We start from the raw sequence: 24,331 nt of genomic DNA on the forward strand, positions 1-24,331 counted from the left end.
AGTTGAGTTCTCGGTAGTTTATGCATAGTCAGAGAGAACCATCATTCTTTTTCACAAATAATATCGGAGCACCATAAGGGGAGTGACAGGGGCGAATAAACTTATGACCAAGAAGCTCGAAAAGCTAGTTCTCTAGTTCTGCGAGTTCAGCATGACTCATGCGATAGGCAGGTTTCAAAATTGGTTGGGTTCTAGGAAGCAATTCGATAGAAAATTCTACCTCTCATGGGGGAGGCAGACCAAGTAATTTCACGAAAAAATTTTCAGAAATTACACAGCATGATCAACATCCATATTCCTATTTATTCAATGGTTAGGGAGAAAAATAGATTTTATTTATTTTTCAGGGATCGCAAGGTTACAACTTTACTTTCACAATCAATAATTGTTCTATATTTTTCTAACTAATCCATTTCTAGAATAATGTCAAATCCTAATAAATCTAAGAGTATCAAGTCTATAAATACTTCTATTCAAGAAGCTTTTATCTTACAATTTTTATATACACAATGAGCTTCTAATAATCTTCTAGAGGGAGTCTGTAACACCCAAATAAATAAATAAATAAAAATTTATTTATTTATTTTTATTCTTTTTATTTATTTATTAATTTATTTATTTGATTTTTTATTTAATTTAATTTACTTTAATTCAATGATAATAAAAATAATTATAATGATAAAATTGGGTAAAAATATTATTTGGATTTAATTGAAATTAATTTTGGGAAAAAGGGGTGAAAATTTGAATTCTAGGGGTATTTTTGAAAAGAAAATCAGAAACCGGAGGTCAAAACGTAATTTAGAAAAGTTGTGCCACGTCAGCGCCACGTCAGCAGCCACGTCAGCGGCCCAGTCAGCAGCCCCGGCCAACCAGGATGCGCCACGTGGTAAGGACATGCTGACCAGGGGACGGACCATGGGGGCGATTCGCGTGCGCGCGATCGGACGGCCCAGATCTGTTCCCGCGCACACGGATAGCCCAGATCAACCGTGCGCACGGACGGCTCAGATTCACGCGCACGGATGGCCCAGATTGCATCGCAATGAACGGTCCAGATTTAATCCCAATTAAATCGTGATCGAACGGCCTAGATTCAATCTTGATGGACGGTCAAGATTAAAAGGCAAATGGTATAAATACCCCAACCCACACCTGACCAAAGAAACCCTAGCTGTCAGTGCTCGCTGGAGAAGAAGAACCAGACGCCTGAGGAGCGGGCCGCCGCCACCCGCCGCCGCACCGGGGAAGTTTTCGATTACCGATAGAGGTAATTTTTCTCCCCCTTTCTCGTTTTTCGACGCTGAGTCCGCCTATGGCCAAACCGGAGCCAAACCACTGGCCAAATGGCCAGAAAACTCAACTGAAACCCAGCAGCGCCGCCGCTCCCCTCCTCGATTTTTGCCTCCGATAAGGCCCTTCCCGGCCTCCGTTTGATGCAAATTTTATACCACTGTGATCACCGTTCTTTTCTCTACAGGTTGATCGGAGCCAAACATCAAAACGCGACTCACGCCAGAGGAGCCGCCGCCGGTAAGTTTCAGTTTTTCGTGATTTTTCGGCCCACCTAGGGCCCTAGGGTTATTCTATCGCAGGGACCGATGCAAGAGTGGCCAAATTCGGTCGAAAACGACCAACCCGAGGTGAATCGTCGCCGCAAGCGGCGGCACCGTCACCGGAGCACGGCAGAGCCGCCGTGCCGGAATTGCAATATTGGCCAAAAGGGGCCCTAGGTCTAATTTGGGATTTTTTGGGACACGTGCAAGTACTAGTAGTGCGTTTCAGCTCCCCGGGAAAAATTCAGAAAAAATTAGGGACAGCTTGTAGGCGCACTGTAGAGCCGTATTCAGACCCCGAAGCAAGTAAGGACCCCTCACCCTATTTCCTATCACGGTATTAAAGCTAAATAAATAATTAAACTGTACTGTGTGACTCTATAGATGTATAATTGATTAAGGTTGCCAATGGAGTCCGAGTCTGATACTGGGTTGGTCTGTTATTGTTTGATTTAATTTCCAGTATTAAATGCAGCATGATGTTTGATGTAATTATATTATGGTCCCGTATGCATGAATCATGGTTTCCTGATAATGGTCGGTATTATGCTTAACCCGATACTGTGTTATCTTGTTTGGTGTCCATTACTGGTTTACATGTTATTTGTGTTTGGTTGATTGAAATCAAGAAAAATGTCAAAAAGGTTATGTGAATTGATAGTGAATAATGTGGACAGCCTGACTAGATATCTTGGGAGATGGTGGACGGACCGGGTCCGTAGGGAACCCTACCGGGTACGTGGTCTCTCATACCGAACGGGGTATGGAGACCTTCTGTGTTTTGGCGCCCATACCGGACGGGGTATGGGGACGGCCCGTTTCACCCTCATACCGGACGGGATATTGAGGTTCATGGTTTTGGTGCCCATACCGGACGGGGTATGGGGACGGCCTTGGAATCAGATTACAAATGTTAAGGGTTCACGGGTAGCGGGACCCCTATGGATCCCCATGGATTTTAGTAGGCTGGTAAATGAGAAAAATATGTTGTGTAATGATTGAAATGCAAAGGCGTGGTAAATATTATGTTATACAGTTCATATAATTTCATGATGATGATAATGTTATTGCTTTCGTATGTTGTTTTATGGATCTCACCGAGGTAAATGGACAGTAAAGGATTTTATTATTGATAAAAGAATTTGTTATAAATTATGCTCCATTGGTCTTTTTGTGTTTTCTACCCACCTTTACCTCCGTGGCGGTGAGATAATGTGATGTCTTTACTGGACTGGTATAGCTCATCCCTTATTTAACCATTTCAGATCAGGAAAACATTGTTCCCGAGCCCGTTCCGCAGGAAGACGGCGAAGGGGACGCCTAAAGACTCCGTAGTTATATTTATAGTTTTTATTTCCGATTTTCTCTTTTAGTTAGTTTGTTCTTTTATAATTTGAGCACGTTTTTGGTTTTAGTGTAAGGGATGTTAATCAAAATTTTTATTACGCTTCCGCATTTGACATTTTTAATACACATATTTCATTCCAAATTTTCGGGGCCGTTACAGAGTCTACAATTAATATTTCTTTCAAAGGTTCAAGTCTAATGTCAAATTTACAAGCAAACGCACAAAAGATAAAAGAGTGGATAACACCAATGTCAATCAAAGCCTCGGTAAAAGTATCATGAATAGAAAGCATACCCTAGTTAAGGATAGGAGTGGGGAGGGCACTGGGTTCATCTAGGTGGTACACACGATCCTGGGCTACAGGTCTAACCACATCGTATAAGTCGCTGAGGGCAGTCCTTTATGAGATGTTGGGTGCTTCTGCACCGATAGCAGGCGTGATTGATATGTCGACTGGGTAATTTATAATGTGAGCGACCACAATACTGACATGGTTGGGAAAGCCAGGCAGGTTGTCCAATAGATGGAGATAGAGTAAGAGGAAGGGCAACTCGGGTTCATTTATCGGGGTAGTTGCTTACTGGGTCGGGTAATCTTCTTTTGGGTTATTGGGGTTGTTGTTGTTGGGTACATACTCGGACAATGCATTGGTGCCTAACCGAGATGAGGTCTTCGGCCAACTGGCCATTTCTAGCACCTCGGCATACAAGCTGGGTCTCAGCATCACAACCTAGTCATAGATATTGACACGATGGCTATTTAAAAACTTCCTACCTTTACGACTTTCGAGGATGACTATTAAAGGGGCAAACCTAGACAATTGGAAAAATCAAGCTGCATACTAGGAAATCGTCAAATTTCCTTGGCAGAGGTCTAGAAATCCCTTCTCCTTCTTCTCTTGAATATAAGCTACAAAAAAGTTATCAAAGAATGCATCCATGAAAACTTTCCACGCGGTAAGGGTAGGTAGGACTTCCTTCTTAAGTCGCCACCAGTGTTTTGCTTCACCAATCAACATAAAGGCTGCTAGGGGGACTTTTTATTCCTCAGTTAAGTCTAAAATAGAGAAAAGTTTCTCTATCTGCAGGATTTAATCTTCGACTACTAAGGGGTCAGGGCCACCTTTAAAGTCTGGTGGGTTAAGTTTCTTAAACTTTGCTATGTTGTGAAAGATAGACCTTTCAGCTATTTGGTATTCTGGGGCAAGGTGCTGACAAGGGTTGGTTTGGTTCTGTCCTATGGCTGTAGTTAATCCTTAGATAGCTCGGAAGAGTTCGGTAAACTCAGCGCTAGTCAGATGATCCTGGGCCTCGGGTCTTTCGGTACATTCTACAGAAGGTTTCCCTCGCATCATTCCTACAAAAAAGGAAGACACGAGTTGGTGATCTATTTTTTGGAAAAGATGACTTATCTCTCTAGATATCCTAAGGGTCATTCTACCTACAGCCTCAATTGTAAAGGATTTGATCCGCGTAACTTCTCTAATACCATCTATGACATCCTCAATGCGAATTAAGACATAAGGGTGTCAAATACATAAACAAATTACGAGTGCATGATGAAATTGTATGCAGCGGAGCAAATTATTACTAATCCCTTACAAAATATATGAGTTTTATTTACACATACATATAATTTAGGCCAGAAGTGGCAACAAAATACAAAATATTAAAATACCAAAAAAGGCCACTTCTATCATTATGCTATTGGACTCATCAGAGTGCGAGAACAATCATGCACTTAAGGTTTGTAGATCCACGAGATCCTCATAGACGTCAAGGAGTATGTCATCGGACGGTTCGTCACTATCTTTCTCATTTAGGGGGGCATAAAAAGAGTGAGTTCCATATGCTCAATAAGAAAAACAGTATTTAAATAACATCGTGAGGTTTAAAAGATGAATAATAATATCATAAATATTTACCATCATGTCACGTCGGGGTCCTATCTTACTTTATGAAAATAATTTTATTTATTAAAGAAAATATCAAATCCATCATATCATAGTCATATCAATCAAATCAAAATCATACTCAACAATAGAGAAAATCAAATAAATCATAAAATGCTCATCTTTTCGTGTCATGTTTTGCGAAGTTGTTCTGAGTTCTATCTTTGAGGGCAGATACGGATTTTCAACTGCCCATATGGAATGACCAGATCAGATACAAATAATGGCAATTTACTCAAATACATTTTTCTTTTTCCAAACAATAGTATGACTATGACCACGGCCATACCGACCATAGTGGTCATATCAGATATTCTATAACCATGGCAGTACTTAGCCAAATGTGACCCCTAACAAATATTAGCGTTACCGCTCTCATCAAATGGTACGCCGTCGTACACAAGGAGCAGTCCTATCATGTCTTTTCAGACTAGATGAGGGAGGGAAAAATAGATATCTCTCAGCGATAAAAATCCTAACAAGACACTTGATGCATTATGCATGTCAACATAGATACATACATACTTCAAATCATTCAGGCTTCATTCCACTTATCTTTTTTTTTTATTTTTTAGATGATATCACTGGATTCATATTATTTTTTTTACACACATAGCATGCTTGAAATTAAGAATAATTCACTTTATTAGCACTATTAAATATAGAACATGCAAGCCACATAAAACCACAAATTCAAAATTTTATTTTTTTTATAAATACTCCTTAAGATGTTTAAATAAATACTAAATTCCTTATTAGAACCTCGAAGTTTTTCCTACACCGTTCTTCTTCTCCTTGTCTCCTTCTCTCTCTAGATCATTCCCTCTTCCGCTAAACTCTTGAAAGGTGGAAGAATGAAATGGAAGTGATGAGAAAATGGGATGAAGGGTCCCTATTTATAGAAAATGGGGACCGTTGGATGTGCGCCAAGTTGTAAGATCCGGTGAAGAGAGAGAGTATTGGGTGGAAGATAATTGATTTGATACAACGCAATGGTGATGCAAAAAATGGAGGAAAAAGTCCTCCACCAGTGGCAGCACACCCCAAGGCGACGCTACATTACCCGAGGTGGCAGTGCGCCTCACCCGGCCGGCGCATGTTACAAGCCTAGCCTGCAGGCGCCAGCCTACCCTGTCGCGCGCAAGAGCTAGCCTGGGCGTAGGCCTATCTGTGCAAGCCTGCTGCGCGGATAGTGCGCGCACAGTGTGCGGCACCCGGCTTTGTCCATGCGCGATGTGATGCATGCGAACGGGCCTGCATGCTCACGACAAGATCCGTGTGCAAGACTGGCCCCACACCTCGCGCAAATGGGACGTACACACTGTACACACGTCCTACACCTGGTTGCACAGGCGACCATCTCCCGCGGGATTTTTTCCCTCTTTCTGTTTTCTCCTAAAAAGTTATTATTTTAATAATAATAATAATAATAAATCAAAATAAAAATAATAATAACATATTAAATTAAATTAAATTAAATAACAAAATCAGCATAAAATTAAAATTACGAATTACGATATAAAGCTGCGAAATAAATTTAAATGAGTTTAGGTGGCCTTAAAGCCCGAATAAATAGGAGTTTTTCAAATACAAATTTAGTGCGATGGTGAGCAGAGTGTTACATAAGATTTATTATGGATGAAAAAAGTTTATATAAAAATAGGACTTTAGATAAAAAATTTACTCTCTGTTCAAGATCGAAAAATATTTATAAGAAATATCAGTAGACACAAGATGTACTTAAAGAGAAATAATTTTGACATGATAAAATTCATATTGAGGAAAATGGATTAGGTATGATGACTAAATCCTATCTATAGAGAAACTAATAATTTGTAGTAAGAATTAGTAATTGAGGAACTTCTTATAAGGAATGCTTAAAAGATTTTTTGTAACCTATAAAGAGATCCACAAGGTTTAGAATGTCAACCTTATAAAGTCTCCTTATTTCTTCTTGTGATCAAAGAATTATTACTAAATGAAATGAAAGGAATAATAACAATGCCTCATTCATAATGTCATTTTGTTCTTAGCCCTCATAGACTATTTTGAATGCTTAAACCTACTTGAGTCAACTGCTAAGCTAATACATCTTTTTGTTTGAATTATGAGCCTACAAGTGTGAACAAAATTTTAACACTTAATTATCTTCACATAGTTTAGTTATCTAAATAATAATTACATAATAAAAAAACATACAACTACGAAGGAGTTCCTTTAAAAAGCAACACTTGAAACAAAGTGTGAATTATGTGTTAAATAAATTTATAAGTTACATTTTATTTAACTATAACATGATGAGAAATCTACATAAAATAATAAAATGTAAGTTGATTATAGGATTATAATAATATATTAATTTGATATCTTAATTTTAATAGAAGTTGAAATGTTTTATTTTCGTATAGAACTGTAATGGCCCCGGAAATTTAAATGAAATGTATGTATTAAAAATCTCAAATGCAGAAGCGTAATAAAAATTTTGATTAATATCCCTTACACAATAACCAAAAGGTACTCAAAACATGAAGGAACAAACTAACTATAAGAGATACTCGAAATAAGAACTATAAATATAACTATGAAATCTTTAGGCATTCCCTTCGCCGTCTTCCTGCTGAACGGGCTCGGGAACAACGTCTTCCTGATCTGAAATGGTTAAATAAAGAATGAGCTACACCAGCCCAGTAAAGACATCACACTATCTCACCACCACGAAAGTAAAGGTGGGTAGAAAATAAAAATAACCAATGGAGCATAATTTATAACAAACTCGTTTATTAACATAAGAACTTTTACTGTCCAATTACCTCGGTGAGATCCATAAAAACAACATATGAAAGCAATAACATTATCATCATCATGAAATCATATAAACTTTATAATATAACACTTACCACGCCTTTGCATTTCAATCATTAAATAACATATTTTCCTCTTTTACCAGCCTACTAGTATCCATGGGAATCCATAGGGGGTCCCCGCTACCCGTGAACCATTAACATTACAACCTGATTCCAGGGCCGTCCCCATACCCCGTCCGGTATGGGCACCAAAACCATGAACCTCAATACCCAGTCCGGTATAAGGGTGAAACGGGTCGTCCCCATACCCCGTCCGGTATGGGCGCCAAAACACATAAGGTCTCCATATCCCATCCGCTATGAGAGACCACGTTCCTGGTAGGGTTCCCTACGGACCCGGTCCGTCCACCATCTCCGAGGATATCTAGTCAGGCTGTCCATATTATCCACTTATCAATTCACATAACCTTTTTGCCTTTTTCCTTAATCTCAATCATCCAATCATACAAAACATATAAACCAGTAATTGACACCAAATAAGACAATACAGTACCAGATTTACCATAATACAAACCATAATAAAAGAAACCATAGTTCATGCGTACGAGACCATAACATAATTACATCAAACATCATGCTATATTTAATACTGGAAATTAGATCAAACAATAATAGACCAACACTGTATCAGACTCGGGCTCCATTGGCAACCTTAATCAATTATACATCTATAAAGTCACACAGTACAGTTTAATTATTTATTTAGCTTTAATACCGTGATAGGAAATAGGGTGAGGGGTCCTTACCTATTTCAGGGTCTGAATTCGATTTTACAGTGCGCCTACAGGCTGTCCCTAATTTCCCTAAATTTTTTCTGGAAAACTGAAACGCACTACAAGTACCTGCACGTGTCCTAAAAAATCCTAAATCAGACCTAGGGCCCCTTTCAATCAATATCAGAATTCCGGCACGGTGGCTCTACCGTGCTCCGGCGACGGTGCTGCCGCTTGCGACGGCGATCCGCCTCGGGTTGGCCGTTTTCGACCGAATTCGGCCAAACTTGCATCGATCCCTGCGATAAAACAACCCTAAGGCCCTCGGGGCGGGCCAAAAATTACGAAAAACTAAGACTTACCGACGGTGGTGCTTTCGGGTGTTGTGGCTCCTCCGGTGTGAGTCGCGTTTTGATGTTTGGCTCCGATCAACCTGTAGAGAAAAGAACGGGGATCACAGTGGTATAAAATTTGCATCGAACGGAGGCCGGGAAGGGCCTCATCGGAGGCAAAAACAGAGGGGGGCGCAGCGGCGCCGCTGGGCTTCAGCTGGGTTTTTCGGTCATTTGGCCGGTGGTTTGGCTCCGGTTTGGCCATAGGCGGACTCAGCATCAAAAAATGAGCCAGGGGGAGAAAATTTACCTCGATCGGCAGTCGGAAACTTCCCCAGTGCGGCGGCGGGTGGCGGCGGCCGGCTCCTCCGGCGTCTAGTTCTTCTTCTCCGGCGAGGCACTGGCGGTTAGGGTTTTGTGGTCAGGTGTGGGTGGGGTTATTTATACCCTTTGCCTTTTAATCTCAACAGTCCATCAAGATTATATCTGGACCGTTCGATCACGATTTAATTAGGATTAAATCTGGGCCGTCCATCGCGATGCAATCTGGGCCATCCGTGCCTCATTGAATCAGGGCCATCCGTACGCGTGAATCTGGGTCGTCCGTGCACACGTTTGATCTGGGCAGTCTGTGCGCGCGGGAAGGAATCTGGGCCGTCCCATCGCGCGCACGCGGATCGCCCACGTGGCCCGTTCCCTGGTTAGCGTTTCCTTGCCATGCAGCGTGTCCTGGTTGGTTGGGGCTGCTGACCGGGCCGCTGACGTGGCTGCTGAGGTGGGTGCTGACGTGGCACAATTTTTTTAAATTGCGTTTTGATCCCTGATTTTCGATTTTCTTTTCAAAAACACCCCCATAATCCAAATTTTTACCTTTTTTTCCCAAAATCAATTTCAATTAAATTTAAATAATATTTTTACCCAATTTTATCATTATTATTATTTTTATTTTCATTAAATTAAATTAAATTAAATAAAAATCAAATAAATAAAAATAAAAAATAGTAAAATAAAATTTTATTTTACTTGGGTGTTACAAGAACTCTATCTAAACTTAATTTTTTATTATCTTGACACAATTTCGAATATCCTTAATTAGAAAATATGGATTTGTTCAAACATAACTAAAAAGAAACTTGAAAAAAACATTATGTTTTAAAATTATAGAATAACATGGTCAAAATATTTATTCATTCAACTTTAGTATAATATAAATTTAGTATAGGATTCTAAGAATCATAAAAAGTATTATTGCCAATTATGAACATAATATTAAGTATATGTTGATGTGTATACAACATTTATTTAGTAAAAATAAATCTAGAAGATATTACCTTTAGATACCGATATCCATTGCGTAATCCAACCACTTGGGATAGTTCACCACTTATTTAGGGACTTGCAAAACTTCATATATACATATATATATGTATATCGTTGTAGTAAAGATACAAACATGCATAAATTAGGAATCATTAGTTCATAATTACAAAATAACATAAATAAATTCATTAATTAAATGACATTTGTTAGTTCTAATATAGTATCTTCCAAGTCTTTGCAAAGCACTGAGGATCGATTCTAAAAAAGCTTGGCGAATAACATCATCTTCAAATCTCTTAAATTATTGAAGTTAGGTTCAAAAACTCCCTACAAATAAGAAAAATAATTAATTTTAGAAAAATATGTTTCATTTATATTATTTTCTTTTTATATATTTTTTTTAAACTTATGGGAGAAAGATTGTATCCAAGAGTAATAAAAGCGATGTAACAAACATACATAAATATTTTTTAAAAATATATATAACAAAATATACATTCTATAGCATGACATAAAATGCATACAAATTATAAAGGATTTATTACTATCTACGTCAAATTATTCTTATTTAACTAGCCAAAGTCATGGAGTTACTTTCATCAGTCACTATAGAAGAAAAGACTCGACTATACTATGTGGTTATTTCTTTAAGTAAGGTCTAAAAAAAATTAACCCTTCTTCTAGAATAACAAGAGTGAAAAAAAAAAATTACAAAATACCATCACTTCAAACAGAAAATCCTTACTTTCACCAGATAAAAACATAAAATAAAAACTAAAGTTGGATACCTAATCCTTGAGGTTTTACATGAAGTTCACAAGCTCTTGAGATAGAGTAAGCCCCATCATTTTTTTTATTTGCGAAAAATTAAATTGCTTACTCTATTGTCAACTTATTTGTTTCTTTTTCTAATGCTATGACACTAATTAGATTTTTCATTCAATTAATAATGTTTCAAGATATTCATATATATATACACACACACACACACACACGCATGTAAATATGACGTGCCACTGTTATGAATAAAAACATTTAACAATATATCTATTTACATTGATACATTAATTTGTAAGCAATCTTTTATAAAAAATTTTGTAGATATACCTAAAGTGAATCAATAATTTGGATTTTATGTTTAAATTGGTAGGATTTGGATTTGGATTTTGTATCTAATTTGGATTTTAATTAGGATTATGTGTCCAATTTTATTTTAATCTTGATTTTTTATTCAATTTGGATTTTATATCTAATTTAGACTTTAAGTCTAATTGGTAATATTTTCATTTGGATTAATGTATATTCAATTAATAATTTGGACCTTACTTTGGTGGTATATCTGCTAAAGGTTTAAAATTCATATGTAGTTTTTGTTTAATTTAATAATTAGATAATGTAAATTCTATAAGAAAATAATAAAAATTAAGATCATATAATATTTCATATAGAATACTAATAATAACTCCATACTTAGACAACTTTTGAAACTCTGCTTTTCAAATTTCACATAAAATACAATATGATGTTAGTTTTTTATTATTTCAATAAAGATTTTCTGTAGCTTTTAGTCAACTTAAGTTTGATTTGCAAATAAGTTTTACAAAAAACTCCAAATTAATTTTAGGCATAGCATAAAGTATAGGAAATTTTTACTTCAATGGTTTGTTTGAAACAACTCTAAAATTTAAATTTATTTATGAATCCACATTTAATTCAATTAGTACGTATAATAAAAATACTCTTTAAAATAATCTATATGCGGATTTCTTTAGGCACCTCTATAATACTTGAAAGTATTGATACTTTAAAGTCATTTACTATATTACATTACCATTTGATTGTATTATCTTACTATCTTTTTTATTACTTATTATTATCTTAGTTAACATTCTTATGTACCTATCTTTTGAATTACTTTGCACAAAGTCTATTTCATTATATATCTCTCTATTTATCATATGCAAAAAGTTTCATAACAAAGAAAAAAACCTATTAATTACTCTACCATCCAACAAACCAGTTGCTTAACAAAATTTAAAAATACTACAGCAGAATTAGCAGCAACATAAGGGAAGCTTCTGAAACATGTTTACCATATGTGTACACCCTTGATATTTTTCGTTTATCATAATTATTTTTGGTTCCATTCTTGTTGTGTTAAAATTTCTAACATATTTGATTCAATTTATTCTTTGTTCTACTTCTTACTCTCCTTGTTATTCCTTTTTGGAGAAATCTATCTTGTGCAGTTAATCTATCTGAGGACAATGATTTAATAGTTTTGTTTGATTATCTTCTTACACATTTCATATGCTATTGATCGTCTCCTCAAACCAACAATAACGGTTGTACCCACTTGTTTTTTAGGTTAGTTTCCTATTTTTGTTTATATTTTTTATACTTTTAGTTTCTCAAATGGTTGCCATCATCTTCTTGTTTGTGTTTGCTTAATAACATTATTTTAACTAATTAATGGATACAGTAAATGGGTCGTGCTCCTCTTTTGCTCTGCAACTCGTATCGTCATATACATATACAATTATTTAGTTATCATATATTACAAAAAAAAATTGACCTATAGCTAAGGAAAATCTAAAAGGATGCGATATATGTATTTAATAATAAAATATCTCCTCGAACTTGAATTTTATGTTTGATATCTTTCACTTAGATTGGCTATTTAATTTTGTTATGAGTGTCTCATTTGTCTTTCCACCGATACTAAAACACCTACTTGAGAAAAACAAACGTACTCTAAACTAAATTCTTTGTAGTTAAAAAAATCTTTTATTTTTGCTCTGTGACAGCACTTGCTGAAACAATAAGCAACAGTTTGGTGATTTAGTAGTAGTGATCTATTTCTCTGCTTAATTGAAGAAAGTTCAAATTCTTGCTATGTTTTTTCTACTATTTACTCTAAAGCTCACTTGGTCAGAACTCAAAAGGTACAATTTCTTCCATTCTAGAATAATACTTGAACATAATAGTTAAATTGATTAAATAAATTCATAATACTTGAACATTAATAGTTAAATTGATTGAACAAATTCATAACCTCTGAAATTCCACGTCTCCCCTACTAGTCCTATTAAAATGATTGTGTTATAGTTGATTTAACTTTTACAAGATTAAATACTAGAGCATATGTAGTGTTAGTATTTTATCACATTGAGAAAACCACTTCTAGTTGTGTAAGTTCATTGTTGGTTGAGTTGTTGTGAAATTTGATTATTGAGGATAACCTTTTTTGGGTTTGCTATCAAAGATGAGAATTTAATCTCATGGTTATTGATTCAAAGTTTAAATTATTTTAAGTTTGAACTTTTCAATCATATTGTAAGTTTATTTTTGTATTTGATGCGGGAGAAACATTATATCCAAGTGTATACTTCAAATAGTATGGAGAGTCTATTCTTTAGAGATAATGTACTTCTAAAGGTAAAAGATAATGATAAAGAGGATGTGTGCATTTCATAAGACCTATGGCATGTTCTAGTAAATCTACTTTTTCATCATCTAGTTCTCAATATGGTAATTCAAGTTACAATGACAACTTAAAGAGAGAAAATTAGAATTTGTAAGGTATAATTTCTTCAATGTGTACACATTGAAGAAATTATACCTTACAAATTCTAATTTTTGTAGAATAGATTTATAGTTGGAGGATTGCAAGATTTCTTTAGATTTACTTGTTGTATAACCAATGTATTTGTAATGGTGTTTCCTACTATATTTGTTGTAATATATAATTTAGTTAACTAATCAATATTTTTTTACAAGCTCATGATGCTAGTGTTAATAACAATCAAATTGTAACTCTTCTAAAGAAATGACTCATAATTTCTTATATGAGTTTCTAGATGACTTTTGAAGATGTGATAATTTTTAATGTTAAATATGTGTATTTTTTCTTGTTTTATTTAATTTTTTAAAGCACATTAGAGATTACTAGTTATGGAGCTTAAATTGTACATTTTAGTTTATAAATTTAACGTTTTTGTATAAATAGGAGACATTTTGTGATGTCCTGATGCCAACTCGGCACCGACGTTGATAATATGCATAAACATCTTTATTAGTTATTTTAAATGCGTAATTGAGCTGCTTATTACCTAATATAGGTGGTTTTGTCTGTTTTCATGCAAGTCAAAGGATAAACTCAAGTCTAGGAGAACAGCAAATAGAAGCAAATTTTGTGCAGAAGCTGTCATCACTTTTAGTATAAGCCTCAGGTAAGGTTTATACTTTAGTAAGGGCAACAAGTCTCAGTTCACAAGCCTTGGGCAAGGCTTGCGTTCTTGCGGTAGTAGAAAGCACTGGTCTATCTGCAGATAACTCTCGGGTAAAACTAACACCCTAGCAGCAGTAGAAAGTATCAGGTCACACACGGATAAGTCTCAATCAAGGCTTAGGCTCCAGTAGCAACAGATATTGATAACCTAGCACGCTTTTAAATTTAAATGAGGAACCCACTACAACCGGGAAGTGGGGAATCAAATCAAGAAAAAGATAATTTAAAAAAGCAGGAAGAAAGCCAAAATAATCGTGATATACAAGCGGATGCCCTAATCCTCTCAGCCTTTAAATAGGAAGAAAAATAGAGAAGAAGACACGCTGCCAAGGACAGTAGCAAATTTTAGCTTTCCACACCATTCTTTCTTACTTCAAACACTGAAAATAATATTATGTGTATTCGGCTCATCATGAGCAGCTGACAAAACATCCTTTCCAGTTAAAGACTTGCTTGAAGTTCTAGTTTTTGATTGTAAGATCTAATTATTTTACTTTTGTTCTTGTTAAGCTTCAGTATTTTGATATATCTCTGTGCATATTATTTTTGGTGTGTGTTAGTCGTTTAAATAAAGCCCATTAGGCATGCGACATGGTAACATATTTCAATTTAAAACTCCTGAATCCATAATCATTCAGGTTATTCTGATACTTATTACTGAATTAGTTTGGTACTAAGGGAATATGCAATCTGGTTTGAATGGGTTATACAATTGAACTCATTAACTAGAATCAGGTCCTTCTAGCTCATAAAACTATTAGTGAATTAAATCATAAGATTGTATCTGAGGTTGTCTATTAACAAGGAATTACTAAGGAAAGTTCTTGGTTAATTAAGGATTAAGGAAAGACTGGTTGTTAGGAGCATCTCCGACAACTAGAACTGGTTTGTTGAAGTTTGAAAGAATCAATCATTGCATCAATGATCAATCTCATAACTAAATCAAAGCTACTTCTTTTATTAGATTCAAATCATAACTGCTTGTCACATTAATAACTTTTTAATAGCAATCTTTGTTTTATGTTTTAAGTCCCATTAATTAACTTACTTTCTCGCATCAATCTAAAACAAAACCCCCAGCATTCAGCCTTTATTCACTGGCCATAAAGGAGAGTGGTTCTCAATTTTCTGAGAATTTGACCCTATTCACCACTATTATAAATTCAATTTATTATTAGAATATAAAATTATTTTTGGGGGATTCAACACCCATCAGACGTCCAACTAAGCATACTAATAGACCAAACTTAATTTTAGATTACCAAATCAATTCTTTTTTATGCTTTTAGGAAATTTGCCCTTGAACCCGCGATTGGGGGTTAAAATCCTGCAAGCCCGCACCCACGACACAGGGTGCCTTGGCCTGTGGCACTCTCAATGTGTGCATGTCTGGCATTTTCCATGCCTCGCACAGGTTGGTGCACGTAGTAGCTTGCTAGTGGGGCATAGGCCTCAATGTTGTGGACGCCTGGGCATGCCCCCTTGGCGCATGTGCACACATCACTCGGCATAAACAGTGCCTCGCCCAGGTCCTCTCAGTGCAACAAGGGCGCTTGACAGGAACCTATCACCTATGCATATGCAGCATGCGAAGGGACATGTCTTGATGCTTTTGGATGCCTAGATAGTATCCCAAGTGCATTATCGCACACAGTCGCCCGTGTCTACCCCATTTGCCAGAACGTTGTGCCTGGGCAACAGAGACAGAAGCATAGAACATAATACACTAGCAAGCTGATTAGAAAGCAGAACTTGAAGAGGAGAAGATGAGAAACAAATTCGAAGCAACGTTAAACACATAAGAGAGATAGGAAAAAAGCTAAGAAAAAAAAGAAATTAATCAAATAATATATTTATTTAATTTTCAATTAGCATATTTTTGGGATAGAAATTTTTAGGATTTGTTTCATGATAAAACCCAAATGCTAATGTTTGAAATTTCTTATAAATTTATTCTTGATTATTACATGATTATATTTCTCTTAAATATAGTTGTTATTGCTCAATCCACTATGTCTGGTTAAATTTTCTTGTCAAAGTAATTGAGATAGCCTGAATCAAAGGTAGATTTGTGGTTTAATTTTTAGTTTTCTTCTTGTTGCATTTTAGCAGTAATGAACTTAATTCGGTTGTGAGAATTGACCAACTCATACCATTATTTACGATTGATGGTTTTAGAGTAATAAAAATAAAATTCTATTAATTAGACATATACTAGTAAGTGTTAATAGAGAATTGAACGAGATTAATATAGTCGAATTAACGTGTATTAAAAGAATTATCACATACTTAATTGAATTAAATGAGTAATTGTTATAAAAAGTTATCAGTTGTTAATTCATAGACCTAGAGAATACTGAAAAGAAAATCGAAAGTACATTAGGATAGTTCGATCATTACATATTAGATTAAATTGATTGTAAAATTAAAACACGAAAATACCAAAGATTCAGGTGAAATCAATTACTCTGGTATGTTTCTATTGATAGTTTTTATAAATTTAATTATTTTACTTTGATTAAGTTGTTTTAATTTTATAAAAATTTAATTCAATTTCTATATAATAGTATAATTTCTACAGTTTTGGTATTTGATATGCAATTTCTGTGGGACGATACTCTATTTATCATTTTATTACTTGAACAATTTTGTGCATTTGTGAATTCACCCAGTAGTAGAGGACATGGTCGTGGCCATGGTCAAGTCTATAAAAGAAATAACACTCAAAATGATGCCAAAAATGAAGAAAAAAGCCAATAATCAAATAGAGGTCGTGGAAGAGGTAACAGAAAAGCTAACCATAGAAATTCTAATAAATCTAATGTTGAACGTTACAACTGTCACAAATATGGACCTTATGTTTCGGAATGTCGTAATGCTTCAAACGAAAAGGAGGAGCAAGCCCATTTTGTCAATGATAGACAATTATAAATAATAGTTTTGAGATTCAAGAAAAAAGAAAAAGTTATAGGAATCTTGACCCCAACACAAAAAGCAAAAGCTTTGTAATCCCTTATGTCAAAGACATCGACACAGGATAACAGTAAAAAACAAAACATAAAAGTTTCGTTAAGGAATCTAGTATTACTTTCGACATCTTAAGGAGTATTTTTATATAAAAAAATTTAATATGATTGTTATTTTGCCTGTTTTGTATGCCTCTATGTTCAAATGAATCGAATTACTTTTGTTTTCAAGCATACTATGTGAATTTTAGACGCTAGATGAATTTACATGTAATAAGTGTAATATGCAATTCGTAATAGTAAAAGTAAAAAGAAAAGGAAAATAAAAAGATAAAAGTGAAATGAAGCCTGTATGGTCCGAAATATATATGTATTGACATGCATAAAGAAGTTATAGGAATCTCGACTAGGGCTGAACAACCTGAAGCCCCGGATCATCTGACCAGGGCTAAATTTGTAGAATGTTTCTGAGCCATTCAAGGATTAACTGCAGCCGTAGGATAGAACTAGGCCAACCTTTGTCCACCCCCTGCCCCTAAATTCTGAAACACATATCGATCTATCTCCACAATATAGCGGAGTTTAGGAAACTTAACCACCCACACTTTGAAGGTGGTCCTGATCCTTTAATAGTCGAACACTGGATCCTACAAATAGAAAAGCTCTTCTCTGTACTAGAATTGACCGAAGAACAAAAAGTGCCTCTTGCAGCTTTTATGTTAAAAGGTAAAATCAAACATTAGTGGCAACTTAAGAATGAAGTTCTTCCTACCCCTACTACCTGGGAAGTTTTCATGGACGCTTTCTTTGATAACTTCTTCCCTACTTATGTTCAGGAAAAGAAAAAGGAAGAATTTCAGGACGTCCACCAAGGAAGCTTGTCTGTAGCCTAATATGCAGCCTGATTTGTTCAACTGTCTATGTTTGCCCTTTTGATGGTCACCCCCGAAAGCTGAAAAGCTAAAAAGTTTCTCAAAGTCGTTCATGCTGACATTTATGACCGGGTCATGATGCTGAGACCTAACTCGTATGTAGAGGTACTTGAACATGCCCAGTTGGTCAAAGATCTTATCTCGACTAAGCACCAAGGTTTTGCCCGAGTTCATGCTCAACAACAACCCCAACAACTTAAAAAAAGATTGTTTGCCCCAGTAAGTAACCCTCCGAATAAATGAACCAGAATTGTCCTTCCTCCTGCCCTGCCCCCACCTACAGCTCCACCTGCCTGAGCTGACCAACCTTGTCAACATTGTGGTCACTCGCATGGTGACCTGCCCTGTCGGCATATCAATAACACCTACTATCGGTAAAAAAGCACCCAACACCTTATAAAAGATTGCCCTCAGCAACCAAAGGATGTAGACCGACCCATAGCACAAGGTTGAGTGCACCACTTAGATTAATCTGATGTCCTTCCTGCTCCTGTTCTCATCTAGGGTATGTTTTCTATTCATAAGACTTCTGCTAAGGCTTTGATCGATACTGGTGCAACTCACTCTTTTATTTCCCATGCATTTGCTTATAACCTAGAATTTAGACCATAAGCTTTAGGAAAATGCAAGTGGTGGAAACTCCCTCTAAAGGACTACTAGAGGCTCATTACATATATAAGGACTGTAGGATAAAAACTTCAAGAATAGAGATATATGTAAATCTGATACTTTTAGATTTTGTAGAATTTGATGTAATATTATAAATGGATTAGTTGAAAAAATATAGAGCTATAATAGACTGTGAAAGTAAAATTATAACCTTACGATCCCCAAAAAAGAAATAAAAGATATTGTTATCATTTTTCTAACAATTGAATGAACAAGAATATGGATGTTGATCCTGTTGTGTGTTCCATATGAATTGTTTGGAATTTTTTGATGTCTTTCCCATCGAACTTCTTAGTCTACTTCCCCATGTGAGGTAGAATTCCTAATTGAATTATTGCCTGGAATCCAGCCGATCTCGAAGCCTGCGTATCGTATAAGTTGCACTAAGCTGACAGAGCTGGAACATCAGCTTTCTAATCTTATCACCCGAAAATTCATTCACCCTAGCCATTCTCCTTGGGGCGCTCTGGTGTTGTTCGTAAAGAAAAAGAATGGTACCCTTCGACTCTGCGTGGACAATAGGGAACTCAACCTAGTGACCATTAAAAGTAAGTACCCCTTATCCTAGATCGACGATCTCTTTGATCAACTACAAGAAGCCACGGTCTTCTCTAAGATCGATCTCAGAACTGGGTATCACTAGTTGAGAGTTAAAGAAAAAGATATTCTCAAAACTGCCTTTCGATGTATATATGGATTGTACGAGTTCAAGGTGATGTCGTCCGGATTAACCAATGCCCCAGCAGCTTTCATGGACCTAATGAACTAAGTTTCCATACACGCATTGGATCGGTACGTCATCATCTTTATTGATGACATTCTAGATTATTCCAAAAGCCATGAGGAACACATTGTGCATTTGGCTAAAGTGTTGGTGACTCTCTGCTAAAATCAACTGTATGTCAAACTAAGCAAATGTTCCTTTTGGTTGGATAAAGTTTTTTTTCTCGGTCATGTAATCTCAAGTGAAAGAGTTTCTGTAGATCCGTCCAAGGTAGAATCAGTAATCAGCTGGACTCCCCCACCAATGTGGCCGAGGTATGTAGTTTCTTTGGTTTAACAGGCTACTACCAACGATTTATTGACGGATTCGTTATATGGCTCGACTCACCAGAAAGGGGGTACCCTTCATTTGGAATTATGGGTATAGTGAAAGCTTCAGGAACTAAAGTGTCATCTCAACTCTACCCCTGTGTTAATCGTCTCTTACAATGAGCAAAGATTCCAAGTCTACTGTTATGCATCTCATATTAGTTTAGGGGGTGTCTTGATGCAGCATGGCAGAGTAGTCGCCTTTAAATCCTGACAGCTCAAAGTTCATGACCATAACTACCCTGCCCATGACCTGGAGCTGTCAGCCCTTATCTTTACCCTGAAGATATGGCGACATTATCTGTATGGTCAAATTTTTGAAATCTACACTGACCATAAGAGCCTCAAATACATTTTTTTCTCAACGGGAGTTAAACATGAGGCAAAGACACTAGATGGATCTTCTAAAAGATTATGATTGCCAGATCATTTATCACCATAGGAGAGGAAATATAGCCATCGATGCTCTAAGTCAAATGGCGGTTGTTGTGTTGGCCCAAACCATGGCCTCCAGTTGGAATATGATGGACACTGTACAATCACTCTGCCTTACTTATTATGGCAAAGGCACTTATCTCACCCAGATCCGAGCCCTACCAGATCTCTTTATAAAGATTTGGGAAGCACAGGCCACAGACCCAGAACTCATCAAGAATATAGGTAAGTTCAATTCTAACAAATCTCCTAATTTTAAGATCTCTGATGACAGATTATTCATATTTTGGAACCGAATTTGGGTCTTCATTGTTGTACGCACAAATGTACTTAAGACCGCCCATGCTTCCAAGTTATCCATTCATCTCGAAAGTACCAAAATGTACCAGGACTTGACAGGACAATATTGGTGGCCAGGAATAAAGAATGATATAGTTGACTACGTCTCCTGATACCTTACTTGTCAATGGATAAAAGCAGAACATCGAGACTTGGTGGCTTGCTACAGAGTCTTCCAATTCCTGAATGGAAATGGGAGCACGTGACTATGAATTTTTTCACCAAATTGCCCAGGACCTATTCTGGTCGAAATGTCATTTGTGTCAATATCGATAGGCTGACCAAGACTACCCATTTCCTACCTATTCGAAGCACAGACTCCACCACTAAGTTAGCCCGCCTATATGTTGATGAGATTGTTTGAATTCATGAAGTTCCTTCATCCATTGTATCCGATTGCGGCCCCTTGTTCACTTCTCACTTTTGGAACAGCTTTCAAGAAGCTATAGGGTCTGGGTTGTACTTCAGCACCGCTTATCATCCCCAGACTGATGGTCAGTTAGAGCGTACGATCCAAACATTAAAAGACATGTTACGTGCTTGTGTTCTCGACTTTGGTGATAACTGATATGAGTATCCTCCTCTTTGTTAATTCACTTATAATAACAGCTACAATTCCAGCATCAGTATGGCCCCGTATGAAGCTTTGTATGAAAGACTTTGACATTCCCCTACTTGTTGAAGTGAAGTCAGGAACTAACGCCACTTAGGACCAGACTTCATTCAGGAGACCATAGAAAAGTTCACAATCATCCGCAAGAATTTAGTAATTGCCCAAAGTCACCAAAAGAGTTACGCCAACAATCGTAGGCAACCTTTTGAGTTTGTCGTGGGAGATCAAATTTCCTAAAAGTCTACCGCTACAAAGACAATATGTACTTTGAAAAGAGAGGGAAGTTGAGCCCTCGTTATGTGGGACCTTTTACGATCGTCGAGCGCATTGGACCTGCGGCATACTGCCTCACTCTATACCGAGAGTTCGCGAGTTTGCATAATGTCTTTCACGTCTTGATGCTCAAGAGGTACCACCCTGATCCTTCTCATATTATTCCTCGTAATAAGGTGCAAGTACTGGCAGATATGACCTATGATGAGGTTTCTGCGGAAATTCTCAAGTGGATTGATAAGGTCTTACGTAACAAGATGATTTTAATTCTAAAGGTACGTTGGCAGCATCACACCCCGGAAGAAGTGACGTGGGAATTGGAGGATAAAATGAGAAAAAAGTATCCTGAATTATTCGAGACAAATTTGGGGACAAAATGTTTTTAGGTGGGAGAGATATAACACCCTGCCCATCACTGTGCTAAAATGATTTGGAAACTCTATTTACTCAGGTCTTTGGGCGCCTTAAACTTAACTATTTACGCTGTTTAACATTTCTCATTATTCGTGATTTTGATTTATTTTATTATTAATTTTTATTTTATTTTATTTTAAATTATTTTATGTATTTTAAATTATTTTATTTTATTTTAAATAAAAATGAAAATTTGGAAAAAAATAAGAACACGGTGAAACAGGAAAAAACTACCCGCAAGAAAAATCCCACTAGAGGGCGATTTGCTCGCGCAGGTTCTTGGTATTGTGTGCGTGCGCACAATGGCCGTAGAGCGTGCGCATAGTGCGCATGACCCATCCGCACTCCAACACGCACGAGACGTGTGCACAACGCGCATGTCCCCTCAATGCATACAGTGTAGGGTTAGGACCTGCGCGTGCGTCTTGTCACGCATAGGGGGGCCATCCGCACATCACCTCACGCACGAACTAGTGCCGCACACTATGCACGCACCGTCCGCACAGCAGGCCTGTGCGCCTAGGACATGCACACAGTAGGCCTGCGCGCGCGGTAGTAAGCTTGTGTGCCTGCAAGCTAGCCTGCAGTGCACCAACCGGAGCTCTGCCACCTCAAGTAGTGTACCACCACCACCGGTGGAGGAAATTTTCCTCCCTCATTTTTTGTCCCAAGAATCTTTTTTCCTCTCTCTTCACTAGATTTTGCCATGTGGCACAAATCCAACAGTTTTAAAATTTTATAAATTGCCCTTCCCTTTCCCTTCCTCTTCAGACATCCATTTCTTCCATTTTTCAAATGTTGAGAGAGAGAGATATAGCAAATTAGTGAGAGAAGAAAAAAAAGAAACAAAAATGGTAAAGAAGAAAACATCAAGATTTTGGTAAGAAATCTAGTATTACTTTCGACATCTTAAGGAGTATTTTTAGATAAGTAAATTTAATATAATTATTATTTTGTCTGTTTTGTATCACTTTGTGTTCAAATGAGTCGAATTATTTTTGTTTTCAAGCATGCCATGTGAATTATAGACACTTGATGAATTTGCATGTAATAAATGTAATATATAATCCGTAATAGTAAAAGTAAAAAAAAAAGATAAAAATAGAATAAAACCTGTATGTTCCAAAGTGTATCTGTATTGAAATGCATATTGCATCAAGTATTTCGTTAAGCTTTTTATCTCTTAGGAGTATTTGTCTTTCCATCCTCTATCTAGTCTGTAAAGACGTAAGAGGACTGCTCCTAATGGATGACAGCATGCCCTCTGACGAGAGTGATATCGCACTATCTGTGTATTTCATAATTTATTTGATTTTTTCTATTATCTGACATTATGTATATTTGATCTTCTGTGCTAATGTACCATTTTCGTATTCAAATAAATTGTTTTCATAATGGTGAGATAGGTAAACGAGAAAGCTAAACAGTAAAATAAAATAATAAACTTTTGAAATCTTACGATGTTAATTTAATATTATTTTCTTTATAGAGCATATGGAACTCACTCTTTCCATGCCTCCTCCCATATAAGCAAGAAAATGAGGAAGCGCAAGTAGCCTACCCTTAGAAGTCTATAGTGATCTCGTGGATCCACAAGTTTGAATGCATGACTGTTCACGCACTCTGATGAATCTAGTAGTATAGTGAAAGAAGTGGCCTTTATGTTTTGTATTTTTAGCCACTTTTGGCCTCTGTTTATGTATTGATTTGGAACATTATATATATTTGTAAGGAATTTGTTATGATTTGATTTTGCTGCATAAATTTTATCATGCACTCATTATTCTGAATCTGTATCTGACACCCATTTGCTTTAATTAGAACTTGGGATGTCACAATATGTCTGCATCACTCATTATGGAAAGAAGTTATTCCAAAAGCACCTGCATTATGCTAGACTTTAATGTGATCATACATAATTATTTTGTATTCAGGTGTATTGGCAAAATGATAAGTGTATACCCATACATAACCGTTCTGTGTTCGAGTGTATGGAGAAACAATCTGATCTGTGTGCCCTAACCATTTCGTGTTCAAGGGGTAGCAGTGTTTCAAGATACTCATGTATATCGTTCCATGTTTGAGTACATAGGAAATCTGTGATAAGTATGTGTACCTATGTATAATGTATGATAACTGATTAACCCTTCATAATAGTGATGAAGTATACAATGAAGCAACTATGAATCTGTTTTCTGATTTGTGCATTCGTCTTCTGATTTG

General features: G+C 36.4%; 1 protein-coding gene across 1 annotated transcript; it reads left to right on the forward strand.

Annotated features, from left to right (window-relative positions):
* The first annotated feature begins 21,681 nt into the window (after nt 1–21,681).
* LOC148268785 (uncharacterized) lies at nt 21,682–22,080 on the forward strand. The gene has a single exon (XM_088212077.1). It carries the CDS (start codon nt 21,682–21,684, stop codon nt 22,078–22,080), a length of 399 nt encoding a protein of 132 aa, XP_088068203.1.
* Nucleotides 22,081–24,331: the final 2,251 nt, after the last annotated feature.

Source organism: Carica papaya, chromosome 2 (genome assembly GCF_054855325.1).
Source record: "Carica papaya isolate Zhongbai chromosome 2, ASM5485532v1, whole genome shotgun sequence".
Classification (NCBI taxonomy): domain Eukaryota; kingdom Viridiplantae; phylum Streptophyta; class Magnoliopsida; order Brassicales; family Caricaceae; genus Carica; species Carica papaya.